At 45.8% G+C, this 13,155-nt stretch overlaps 1 protein-coding gene across 13 annotated transcripts in view; it reads right to left on the bottom strand.

Moving 5' to 3' along the window:
• ZMIZ1 (zinc finger MIZ-type containing 1) overlaps positions 1-13,155 on the bottom strand; it is a 449,347-nt gene that overhangs the window by 40,977 nt on the left and 395,215 nt on the right. For 12 of the 13 annotated variants that reach the window (XM_078150873.1, XM_078150871.1, XM_021005985.2 and 9 more), the window contains 2 exons: positions 3,091-3,205; positions 1,552-1,769 (listed from right to left, as the gene is read on the bottom strand). In XM_078150873.1, coding sequence (XP_078006999.1) covers positions 1,552-1,769; positions 3,091-3,205 — 333 coding nt within the window. Of the gene's footprint in view, positions 1-1,551; positions 1,770-3,090; positions 3,206-9,267; positions 9,356-13,155 lie in introns of those variants that run through there. The other variant, XM_021005997.2, reaches the window with a different exon arrangement.

The raw sequence follows: 13,155 nt of genomic DNA, 5'->3' as shown, positions 1-13,155 counted from the left end.
CCAGGAAAAAAACAAAAAAAATACAAAACATTTGCTTCTTCTATCCTGGGGAAACTTCCCCTTAAGATGTTCGTGCCTTTCCCAGCTTCTTCATTTCTTTCTTTGCTCTGAAACCACAGGCTCTCTGAAAGCTCTGAGGTTTTTTTTCCACAAGCAAACCTTGTTCCTAATTCTTCAAATCAGAAGTCACATCAGAATTTTCATCACCTCATAGAATCCTAAAGTTGGGAGAGATCAAAAGGATCACCTGCTCTACCCTGTGCCCTCAGCAACGTCCTTGATAAATCACCGTCCAGCCTCCACTTCAAGATTTCCAATAATGGACAACCCACTAGCTCTGGAGGCATCCCATTCCATTTTTAAACAGCTCTAATTGTTAAGAACTTATCCCTCAGAGAGAGACAAAATCTTCCCCTCTCCAATTTCCATCCTATTGCTTCTGGTTGTGCCTTCCCGGACCAAGAAAAACGAAGCTACTAATCTTCCATGCCATCCCTCTGAATTCTCTAAGACCATTCTCATGTCCTCTACAGCCCCAAGTTTTCTCTTCTCCCAATTCTTTCACCAATTCTCATCTGGCATGGTCTCCAGTCTCTTCGCCAATCTGATTGCCCTCTGCTGGACCTTGCCGATGTCCTTCCTAAAATGTGGTGCCCATAAACAGACATAATATTCCAGACACAGTCCTGACCAGGGCAGAGCACAGAGGACCTGGAACTTGCCATGCTCTGGACACTATGCTTCTATTAATGTGATTTAATTATTTTGTTAGCTTGTTTTTTACTTCATGTCAGATAGCTGACATATTTAGTTACAGTCCAATTATAGTGGGTAGAGCACTGCGCTTGGAGTCAGGAAGACTTGAATTCAAATCCAGCCTCAGCCACTTACTAGCTGTGTGACCCTGGGCAAGTCACTTAACCTTGTTTACCTCAGTTTCCTCATTTGTAACACAAGCTGGAGAAGGAAATGGCAAACCACTTCAGTATATTTGCCAAGAAAATCCCAAACGGGGTCATGAAGAGTTGACTGAAAAATGACTGAGCAACTGATCTTTTTTGCAAAAAATGACTATCTTGTCTACACCTCCCCTACGTTATACCTGTGAAGTTGTTTTTTTAAACCCAAGTATAGAACTTTATACCTATCCTTTATTAAATGTCCTTATATTAGATACAACCCATTACTCTAATCTGTCGAAGTCTTTTCAGATTTGGATTCTGTAACCCAGAATGTCAACTATCCCCATCAGATTCATCCCATCTGAAATTTTGACAAGGATGCCCTCTATGCCTTCATCCAGGTCTTACTCTCTTCTTTAGACAAACACTGGTATGACATTTTGACTTTCCTGACTCTGGGATGATACTGAGGTTCATGGTCAATAACGATTTTTGAGGAAAGGAAGGGAGTTATTACTATTATGACAAACTCTAAACGAAAATGGATGTATGATTGCTTGCATGCCGCTTCCGTAAGGCCTCCAAGCCCAAGTATAAATGTCTGGTCTACATTATGCCATCGGCCTTCAGGGTCCCCTGTTCTTCTCACCTGCCCCCGAACCCTCCACTGCCCGCGTAGTTGGGCCGCCCGTACATCCCTTGCTGGATGTAGGGCTGAGTGGAGCCCGCCTTGGCTGAGAACTGCTGCTGCTGTCCAGCAAACTGGGGGGAGTTGATGCCAGGATTGCTGGTCGTCATTCCAGATGCCATGGGGTTTCCGCCGGGATTCATAGGATTGTTGGCATTGGCCATGGGGTTTCCTAGGACCTGTGAAGAAAAATAATGGTCATACTGGTAACCAAAAGGGGGAAGAAGGAGAAATGATGAGGGAACATAAGAGGGAAGGAAGAAGGAAGAATGCCCCAGGGGAGGAGGAAAAGGAGGGAAGAAGTACTAGATTGTACCTTATGCTGTGCCCTAATTTTTTGAGAGGGTATTTCCTGTTAGGACAGACTGAAGATGAGGACTTGTTAGTCTAAATAACTGAAGGCTGAGAGAAGATATGTTTGAAACCTATAGAATTGTGGATATGGTAGTCAACAAATCCCAAAAGATGGGGAAGAAGAGGTCTTCTTTGAAACTCAAGTAAGGTATATACAGAACAAATCAAATGAAGTGTTTGATTTTTTTTTCCCCACAGCAGGCCATAAACTTAATGAACTCATTAGTCTCAAGGAGACAGAAATATATTTGCTGAGAGTTCAGACACATTTCTGAATGACAGAGCCATGAACGGCTACTGAGAGGAAGTGAGACTTCTCTAAACTAGCAGGTGAGGTCAAGGAGGACAACAGAGCCCTCCATCAAAGCTGCTGTAGAGGACAGAGTCCTGGGCCCAGTGGACTAAGGCTCAATGGCATGCCCAATGTTCATATGCTAATTCTGTCTTCTTAAACAAGATCCTCGAGGGAAGGGACTATAGTTTATACTTCTGTATTTCTCCACAGTGCCTAGCATAAGAATGAGCAAACAGTAGGTGCTCAATAAAGACTGGGTGACTGAGCAAGAGAAGAGAGGGAGAGAAGGGATGGTGGAAAGATTAGTATGTAGAAGAGGATAGGATATGCTCACTCACAGAGGCTTAAGTCACTTGATTTTGCAGCAGTCAATCCATGGGCAGATTAATCAAAGAAGGTCTTCCAAAGCACGGTCCCTTAGTGCTTCATTTGGCCCATGACAAATGGGATGCCATGATTCTCATGGAGCCAAAGTGAGTTTCATTTGGGGTAAGGGAGCAGCACCTACTACTACTACTAGACCACCGCTTCTGTCATATCAAATCAATGTCAAGTGCTCTAGACCCAATGCACAGTGTAACTGAAGATCACCCTTTGGAACTTCCTAAGAGGAGGGCAAACAGGGGCAGGGTCTGATGATGAGAAAAGATTTTCTCCAGTGCCGATTCCTGCTTGAGTTAAAGAATACTTGAATGTACTGAAACCAAAGTATTTCCTAGCTAGATCACATCCTGGTGGCCTGAGGATGGCATTCCAAGACCCTTGGAATGTAGGGATATTTAACTAGTGGATTTTCATAACTGTGAAGGGTGAAGGAAGAATCAAGGGAGGGACAAGAGTCAAACTCTTACCTGGCTCTGGGACGTGTTAGTCACTCCCCAAACAGTAGTGACCACGGAAAGGGATCCTGGTGGCTGGTTGGTGTTCTGCTGCCAAGGAACAGAGTCATAGGGGAACGACCCATCACTGTAGGAGGAAACAGAGATATGGGGGGGGCGACAGTTCTTCAGGGTATCTTAGGTAGCAGGGGCTCACTCCCAAGTACAGAGCCTGCACCTGTGGAGTCCACCTCCATAGACCTGAAGCCTAGAATGCAACACAGGCCCTGTGGTGATGTGGCACAGGAGATGAGCTGCTGGTGGGACTATGACCTTACTCCTTGCTTCAAGACAGAAGAATTCAATCATTCACCCCTGGATGTCATTCCAAGACTACAAGGGGAAAGAGGGGTGTAATGGTGGGTTAAGCTGTATATGAGAACACTGGCTAAAACACAGCAAGCATATTGAAACCTATCGTCTTGGATTCTCCCTCTCTGACTCTCTCCCCTGAAGAATCTGGGCTCCAGGTATTCCACAGAAGCCATTGGGAGAGGAGGGCCCGTAAGTCAGCCAAAGTCCCTAGGATTTTTCTCTAATGGTCATTTAAACTGTTACCTAGTTCTTGATTAGAAGCCTAAGCTGATACAAAAGAGCAGCAGCTGGTCCCTGCTACATAAAACCAGGGGTTTGGCAGCCAAGCAGTTGTGTCAAGGACAGTGGGAGAAATATAAAATCATAGAGAACTGGAGATAAAGCGTCCTTAGAAAACATCTAGTCAACAGTGGGGAATGTAGGTGATATAAAAACAAAAGATATCCGTAAAAATTTATTGAAAAAAAAAATAAGTCTGACACCTCCCCTCCCTGAAGGAAACTGAGGTTTGGAGGGTAAAGGACAGCAAAGAACTGGGGACTAATCTTTTAAAAACAGTTTTCATGTTGATTGATGTTCTGCTCATGAACTTTCAAGGGCTTTCCCCTTGCCTACAGGATGAAGCCAAAATCCTGGGGCTTGACATTCAAGAATCTTCATAATGGGACCGCTATGTAGATTTCCACTTCTTTCCTGCGCCAGCCAAAGCGCCTGGTCAGATATGTTCCTCCCTACTCCCATAATTCTTCAACATATATCCATCACATATAGTAAACATCTGTGTGATGTCCAGCTGTCACTGTGCATCGATTCTGTTTCCCAGGGACTTATGGGCAGTGAGAGCTTTTTCCCTCTAGTCAATTCCATTTCCTCTGACATCCTCTCCTTTGCTTCCCACCTCCCAGATCACACCCTCATCATTGTACAACCAGGATACAGAAGCTATCGGTTTCCCTGTCCTTAATAGTTTTCCCCTCCTATTCATACTAGCACTCATTTTCCCTGAATGCTTTTTTGTACAATCCCATTCTTCCTTCCTAGCCAAGGACCTTCATTTGCTCCCAGATGCCTTCAGAATCAAATCCATCCTCCTCAGCCAGGTATTCAAGGTCTTCCACAACCTTCCCTTTATCTCTGTCTTCAAAATTATTCCCTACACAAGCCCGTGAGCACTCTGACCTTTGCTTATTTTGGTTCTCCTAACCTAGAATGTCTTCTCTCCCTCCTTTCCAGCCTCATTATACATTATTCTCCTTCACACATTCTACGATCCAAGCAAAGGGGCCTTTTTGCTGTCCCTCACATACAACATTACACAGTCATTCTCTGAAGTCTAGACTATTCTTCCTCCTTTTAGAAATCCAAGCTTCCCTCAAAGCTTAGTTCAAGCTCTACTTCCTACCTGAGGACTCCGGCCCCACCACCACTGGTAAAACTGCCCAGACCACTATTTCTTCCTTCCTTCCTTCCTTCCTTCCTTGGCAATGGGGTTAAGTGACTTGCCTAGGGTCACACAGCTAGTAAGTGTTATGTGTCTGAGGCTCGATTTGAACTCGGGTCCTCCTGAATCCAGGGCCGGTGCTCTATCCATTATGGCACCTAGCTGCCCCCCCGACCACTATTTCAGGAAAGTCCCAGGAAACTATACTTAACTTCACTCTCTCTGCTATGGACATCTCCTAACCGATCACTCCTTCCCTCCATGGGTATATCTTACCCTCTCCTCTCCCCAGTTCTGGGACCACAAACCTTTATCCCATCAACTCTGCCATTGTTCCTGGATGGCTTGTCAATATACTCCTCCAATGGCCGCCATGATCTTGTAAGGACCTTGTGAGGATCACTTTTCAAAACAAAGTGCTCCTCCCTGGTCATCACTCCCTTTTATATACTACTTATAGTATATATTATATATCACTCCTTTTTATATACTACTATGGTAGTCACCCCCACTATAATGTAAGCTCTTGGAAGGCAGAGATATATTTGCTTTTGCATTTGTATTCTCAGCACATAGCACTGTCCTTAGTACATGGTAAATGTTTGATGAATGTGTTTCTATTCATTCATTCATTCATTCATTCATTCATTCATTCATCCTTTCCAGATCTCCCAGGTGCTAATGCCTTCCCTCCTGGGAAATTACCTTGTAATTACTTTGTATCAATTTGACTAAATGTTGTTACCCCAAAATAGGATGTAAGCTTCTTGAGGCAATGGTCTGTCTTTCTATCTGCAGAGCCTAGCACAGCGCCTCAAACATAGCAGGCACTTAATAAATGCTTACTGATTAGTGAAATATTACCACTCCTTCATGGCCTAGCTCAATTTCCAAGGCCTCTTTGAGGGCCTCTATAGCATATCTTAACTGCACCATTCATTTGGCACTCAGAATATGCTGCCTTGTTTAGCTAATCATCTTTTCGGTCTATATATCTAAGTTAGCCTTGAGGGCAGGGACAGGGCTTTGGAGAGCTCTGTATTCTTGGCCTTTGTCCTTGATATTGAAGTTTGCATATGGATGCATCTATAGCTTGTAATGGATGAAGAGGAGGATGTAGAATTATATCTGCCAAGACTCCAGAGAGAGAGGAGCTAGGTAGATAGAAACCAGAGTCCCTAAATCTTCCAATAAAGATGACTTTATAAATGTTTCCCCACCAGAAACATGTGAACTGATGTCACTAGAGTAGACCCCCAAAGAGAAGAAAACTTGCACCAGACCACCTGGAAGTCTACTGGTCTGATTAAAAGCTTTTGGATAGGAGTGAGGTTAGCTAAGTATAAACACCAAACAGATCACCTTCCTTGATTTAACTCACCTGGGCCAGTCATTCAAGTACAGTATGAAGGCCCCTGCTAAGACCTGGTATAGGAGGAGAAGGGTTAGCTCGCCCTTTGCAGGAAATTCTAATGGAGATCAGATGACTGAGCAAGAGAGAGTTTTAGAAGGAATCCTCCTTCTGCTGAAAAATAATGTCTCACTGATGGATTGGTTCATATGAAAAGTATCACAAAATCAGAGTCTATCTAGTGCAAACATCAGTGTTGGCACCTGTGCCTAAGTCCAACCTGGAGTGGAAACCCTTCTGTGGCATCCTCGATAAGCCAGAGCCCAACTCTGCCAGAAAATATCAAGTACAGGAGAACCCATCACCAATGGAAACAGACTGTTTCACTATATGCTAATTAGTTCCACTAATTGCTAGGAAGTTTTCCCCAACATCCATTGGAAATGTGGCCCTCTACAACTTCAAATCCACTGTTCCTAATTCTGCTCTCTGAGGGCAAGCCCATTTAGTCCAATTCTTTTTTGGTGTTGACAGCCCTTCAAGCACTTGCTAAGTTATCACATCTCCCCTAACATCTCTTCTTCTCCAGGCTAATTATTCCCAGTTCCTTCAACTTCCTTTTGTATGGTATAAACCTTTAGGCCCTTCACCATGCTGGTTGCTCTCCTCTGGGCAGCCCAGTTGATCAATATCCTTCCACGAACTGTACACAGTGCTCCAGATCTATGACCAGGGCACTCTTCAGTGGGAGTATGAATAGAGAACCTATTCCTTGTGGGCCCAATCTTATTGAGAACTCCAATATATGACCCCTGGCCTTTTGTCCTTGGGAAGACACTAACAGCTATTATCTGGCAGCAGACAGTATGCACTGAATGCAAATGCTGAGAGCTTAGAGGAGAGACAGATGATTGGTTTAAAGAAGGCTTCATGGGAGAGGTGGACCTTGAGGAATGGGTAATATCTGGATTGCCTAAAAGAAGACAGAAAGGCATTGTGGAAGACAGGAGAGAGTACAACAGATAACAATAAAATGACCTTAACCAAGTGCCTTACCCTTTGGGAAATTCAAGAAACAAGGCTTGTCCCCTGCCATCTCAATCTGAGGGCAGCCCCCTTTAAAATACTGTATTTGTGTCCTTAGCCCTATCTCCCACAAGACCCACATGTACCACGACTAGACAGTCATGGTCTCCTCTCTAGGCCTCAATTTTCCTGCCTGTAAAACGATGGGGTTGAACCAGAATCAATCAATTTTCCTGGGGAGCGCAAAGGAACAGTAAACTGTTCTTGTCAGGGCAGTTCAGCTGAGGGCATAATCCACCTGTCCATGAGGACACAAGCCTATGGCCAAACTCGTCATTGCAGCCAGGATGTGCCAGTTTTCCAACTTGGCTTTCTAGAGTTGAAGTAGTATCTGAAGGCTACTACTAATCAGCAAGCATTTAGTAAAAGACAAAAACTGTTCTTTGCTCCTCCCTCCCCCCTCAAGAAGCTTACATTCTACTGGGACTTTGCTTTCTGGGGCAGACACAAAATTCTCTCCTCTCCTCTCCCAGTGTTAAACTTACTACCTGAAATAGACAGCCTGGTATAATGGACAGGGCACTGGATTTAGAATCAGAGGGCCTGGGGTCTAACCCTGGAAGGGTCACTTAAACTGTGTGATCCTCAGTTTCCTTCTTAGGTAATAGGGATTGGTCTAGATAGCAGTTCTCAAACTTTTTGATCTCAGGACCCTTTTATACTCTTAAAAATCATTGAGGGCTCTTCTTCCAAGGTTTTTGTTTATGTTAAGGTGTATATTTATTGTTATTTACTGTATTAGCAATTAAAATATCTTAGTATTATTATGAAAATAGTTATGACCTTGTAGACTCCCCAAAACAAGTCTTAGAAGCCCCTAGACCATACTTTGGGAACTACTAATAATCTTTAAGTCTCTTCTGACCAGAAATCTATGATCCTAAGTGAGGATTTGAGATTGAAAATTCTGAGAAAATTATGCTCTGGAAACTTGGAACACTTACTTCCAGATCATTGACCATAAAGACCTACAGCAAAACTGCTGACTTTTTCTGGTTCTGAAAAGACCCTTTGGATATTGGGAACCTGGTTGATACCTTTTTATCTGGGTAGGTGAACGTGGACAATGGCTATGTAGTCAGTCAGAGCAACCAAAAGCCTGCTCCTCCCTGCAAAACCTTTTCTTTCTTTTTCTTTTTTTTGACAAATCACAGAATATGATATATAACTATGTCAATGAACATGAAATAGGACCTAAAAACATAGGAGAGATTTCTTTGATTCCCCCCCCCCCATCTTGGGAAAGGAGATGGCAGTCTCCACAACCATCTCAGTAAGGTAAATAAATGAGCAACAATCTGACTTTTCACTCCTCCATCTCCAAAGTCCTTTTTCCTCACAAACTCAGGCCATCCCAAAACACAACAATTCCAAAACACTCTAGGTTCCCACTTTAATCAGCTACAGCCAGGCTAGCTTTCCATTTCAAAATCCAACACCTGGGCTCCCAAGGTAATAGCATGTGGGGAGAGAAGTCAAACCCAGGGCTAGCTGGGGGCTCAGAGACCAGTCTAAGGAGCATCACACTCAAAAGCTGGAAGTACTCCCTGAAGAAGAAGGAGGCAGATGCTTAAACAGCAAAACCCTCAGGAAGGTATGGAGGAGACATGAGGGAGGTTATGAACCCCAGGTCATCTGGGAATTGCGTAAGGGGCTTATACAACAAAATTCAAACAGCAGCGCTGATAGGTCCCAGTGTTCCACCAAGCCACAGGTGTTAGCCTTCATTTTTCTAGGTGGAAAAATATCCCTTTTTCAGCCCCATCCCTCCTCCCTCCCCACACAACCAAATCAGATTCAGCTATAATCATGGTTATTGAATAAAGCACCTGCATTTTGGGTGAGAATCCCACAGCCAACGACAAAGTTAAGAGACAGAACCCTGGGATAACCACAGGGCACACCCCTCTCTACACGTGCATGCACACACATACATAAAGGAGGCATGCATACATACACAAGCAGCAGGAATGTACGCACAGGTACAGATCTATATCTGTGTAATTTATCTCCCTCTCAGTAGAGAAACGTGTCCCCGTGCAGGCAGAGGGGCACAAGGTGACTTCCCAGGGGCTGAAGACACAGCAGCTGAGTGTCAGCCCCACCCGACCGTGGAGGTAGAGGTGGTGGCACTTCCTGCTGGCAGCCCAGGAATTCTCGGCTGGCTCGCTCCAGTCCCCGAGCAGGGCCCGGCCACGCGGTGATGGTGACAGTCCCTGCTTGGCTGGGTCACCGAAGCCGCCACCTCGGTGTCTATCTGTGCCTCACATGCCACCTGTTCTCTTCCCAGAGAGAACCGACTGGCGGAGGCTTGAGGTTTGTTTGTGTTTCTAGAAAGGATGCTTCGCAGTCCCGCGGCTCCGGCTGGGGGTTAATCTTTATTGCCCGCCAGGGATCAATCGGAGGTGGGGAGCCAGTCGCACGTGGGTCTCGCTGCTCCTGCCGCCCCCCGGGGTTCCCGTCGGCTCTGCACCGGGGGCTCCCGCAGCCCCCAGCCGCCGGCCCCCCGATCCACCCGCCCCGGGCGGGCGCGCATCCTAGCGGCGGCGCCTTCCTCGGCCCCGGCGATCCCGATCCGCACGCCCCGGCTCGCAGCCGCCGCCGCCGCCGCCGCCTCCGCCGCGGTCCCCGGGGAGCCCGCAGCTCATTGTTCCCAGCGAGCCCGGAGCCTCCTTCCCCTCCCTCCGCCTTTGTTCCCGGCGGGGCCGGCAGTGCCCTGGCTCGACTGGGGTGGGAGATCGGGGAGGGGGCTGCCGAGCGAGCGACGAGCAGCAGCCGCCCCCCGGGGGCGGGGAGAGAGGAGGGGGCTCTGGCCCAGGCCCCTGCGCCACGCGGGCGGCCGTCAGCGGGCGAGACTGACTCACGGGCTGGAGGTGGAGCGGGAGGGAGGCGGCGGCGCCTGGAAAGCTTGGAGGCGCTCGCATTTCCGAGATAGATGGAGCTAATTGACACTCCGAAGGGTGGGGGGACAATTCTGCCTCTTCCTAAAGTCACGCGAGCTGGCGCGCGCACACACACACACACACACACACACACACACACACACACACACACACACACACACGCGAGCGCGCGCGCTTACTGGAGCACGGCGGGGATGTGTGGTGTGCGCGATTTCAAAAAATCAGCAACGAGATGCATTTCCGAGGGTGGGCTTTGGAAATCGGGGGGCTCTGGTTTCTGAGCCGGGGGGGGGCACACATTGAAGCCCTAGTTTGACCCCACCCCCACCTTTAATTAGAGGCAGCCACTCTCAATTTTCTCTGGTCTTTCCAGCCAAAGTAGAGAGATCTCAGAGGCAGGAGGGCAGACAGCAAAGCGGACAAGATACTAAAAATCAGCGACTGCAGAGGGCAGGGAGGGCGTGTGGGAAGAAGGGCTGGGGAAGGACCTGGCTAGGGAAGGAAGAGACATTGCTTTTCTAAACTTTGAATTAGACCTTCCCCCGTAAGAATGGAGAGATGGAAGGAAAGAAGAGGGGAGAAGGTATAAGGAGGGAGGGGATAAGGGAAAAGGAGAGGAGAGAAAGGGAAGGGAAATGTGGCAGAGCTAGAAGCATGGGGAAGGGAAGAAAAGAGGATGGGGGAAGGGGGAAAAGGAAGTGAATGGGGAGAGGGAATTGGAGGAAGGGGGAGAATGAGGGTTGGGAGAGTGCCTTTAAGTTAAGAAATAGGAGGGCTGAGATTCTGAGGAGCGCCCCCATGCTTGAATTTGCTCAACAAACCAGACCTTGCATGAAGGCATCTTAAAAGTAATGGTGGTCTCAGGCACTAGCAAGCAGTCCAGTGCTAGGCTAACAGAGCCCTGCTATATGGATGAGGGCTCTGAGAAATGCATTTGCATCTGTTACTGCCACATCATATTCTAGCCAAACATCATTGCCTAGTCATAGCTCATTCAAAGAACGATTCTAGATAAATAGCACCAACTAATCATAATTCCACAGCAGTCTAGCCACGTAATACCATATCATATCTTAACCATAAAACCGCAGTTTATACCAGCCACGCAATCACATCACAGCTCTGTATGGACGGCCCAATCACCTTCTATATATATATGCACAATAACACCATCCCAACATATGTCCTAACATATCAAGAGGAAAGGCAGTTGTGGAGTGTCTGTAGTGAATAGAGACTAGCTTTAGAGTCAGATAGATTCCTGGGGGCAGTCTGCCCTTTATACCCTATAAACTCAGTCACTTAACCTCCCAATGCTCCAGGCCAGTCTCTCAGGACTATGAGTTGCAGATGAGTAGGGGGAGGTTCCCACATGGATGAAATTACAAATCTAATCCTCCTCCCCCACCCTATCATATCTAGATAATATAATTTCTCTTTACCTACTTCAAAAGATGCTTATGAAGATCACAGTCTCCCTAGGACCCAGCACAATGCTTAACCCCACGGTGAAGGCTGAGTTAATAATAATAATGATTATAATAATAACAATAATAATAATACAGAAGCATTTAAGGGCAGCTAGGTGGAACAGTGCATATAGTTACAGGCCTGGAGTCAAGAAAACTCATCTTCCTGAGTTCAAATCTGGCCTCAGACACGTCCTAGCTGTAGGACCCTGAGCAAGTCACTTAACCCTGTTTACCTCAGTTTCCTCATTTGTAAAATAAGCTGGAGAAAGGAACGCCAAAACCACTCCAGTTTCTTTGCCAAGAAAACCCCCAAGGGGTCTGAAGAGTCGGAGGTGACCAAACAACAAAAGAAGCATTCTGCATAAAGTTCTAGTCAAATGCAAGTTGGTATTATTATTGTATCAACTCTTAATAAGGTAGGAGTTTCTTCCTTAGACAATTATTTGGATCTACTAGAGAAAGGGGGTGGGGTAAAAAGGGTGAGCCCCCTGGCTGGCCTGATATTATTCTTTCCTCTTCTAATAGCCTCTTTATTTGGAGAAATAACCAATTCCCATTAAAGGCATTGTCAGGCCCTAATTAATTTCCCTGATACATCTGTACAGGTTCTTAACACACTGTCTATTGAGCAGAGCTTTTGTTGTTACCACTAATGAAACACTGAGCCCAGTGATTGGAGTTGAAGCTCCAACCCTCTTTAATTTCGGTGAGCCATTAGAGAGCCTCTCCATCACCACAATTACTGGGGACTATTTCCTTTTCTCCCTGCGGTGAAACTTAGAAACTTGAGCATCTAACAGCATATTAGAGTTTTTGTTTGTGTGTCTTTGTTTTAATAGGAAAGAAAAAAAACCCAAGGAGACGAATCTAAGCATTTCAGAAACACTAAAATTGAGGAAGCAGGGATTGATTTATCCTCAGAATCTCCCTCTTGGAGTTGATACTTTATTTCCTACAGAGTGGAGGAAATGCCTTTGACCACTGGTATCACTGGTTACAAAAGTGGCAGAACTCAATTACTGACCAAGCCTATGAAAATGAGGGCTCATTAAAGCCCCAAGAAAGGGAAAGGTTTGGGGGTGGGGATTTTGGGGGTTGTTGGTGTCTTTTCCATGGGTCCTTTTCTTTCACCAGACAGGTATTTGATAAGACTGTAATACCTCCTTAATGTAGACGCTATTGATTCAGAATGTGGGATAATTCCAAGCTGAAATTTACCATCCATGAAAAAAGGATTTACTAATTAAATTAATAGGGTAAACAAGATTTATGTAACCTATTTCTGAGCTCAAATGTTTTAAAATTAAGTTAGCAGCCCTTATTTGCATATGAACAATGTGGGTGGATAATGAATATAATCTCTTACGTTTGCAGAGTACTTTGGTACTTTATCTCTTTCTGTTCCTACAATAAGCCTGTCAGACAGAGAGGATAGGTTGTTGGCCCCCTCCCCAACACCCGTCCATTTTT

This window comes from Phascolarctos cinereus, unplaced genomic scaffold (assembly GCF_003287225.1).
Source record: "Phascolarctos cinereus isolate Bilbo 61053 unplaced genomic scaffold, phaCin_HiC Scaffold_3;HRSCAF=262, whole genome shotgun sequence".
NCBI classification, from domain to species: domain Eukaryota; kingdom Metazoa; phylum Chordata; class Mammalia; order Diprotodontia; family Phascolarctidae; genus Phascolarctos; species Phascolarctos cinereus.
The sequence above is the reverse complement of the archived record's forward strand: the minus strand, read 5'-3'. Positions and strand labels throughout refer to the sequence as shown.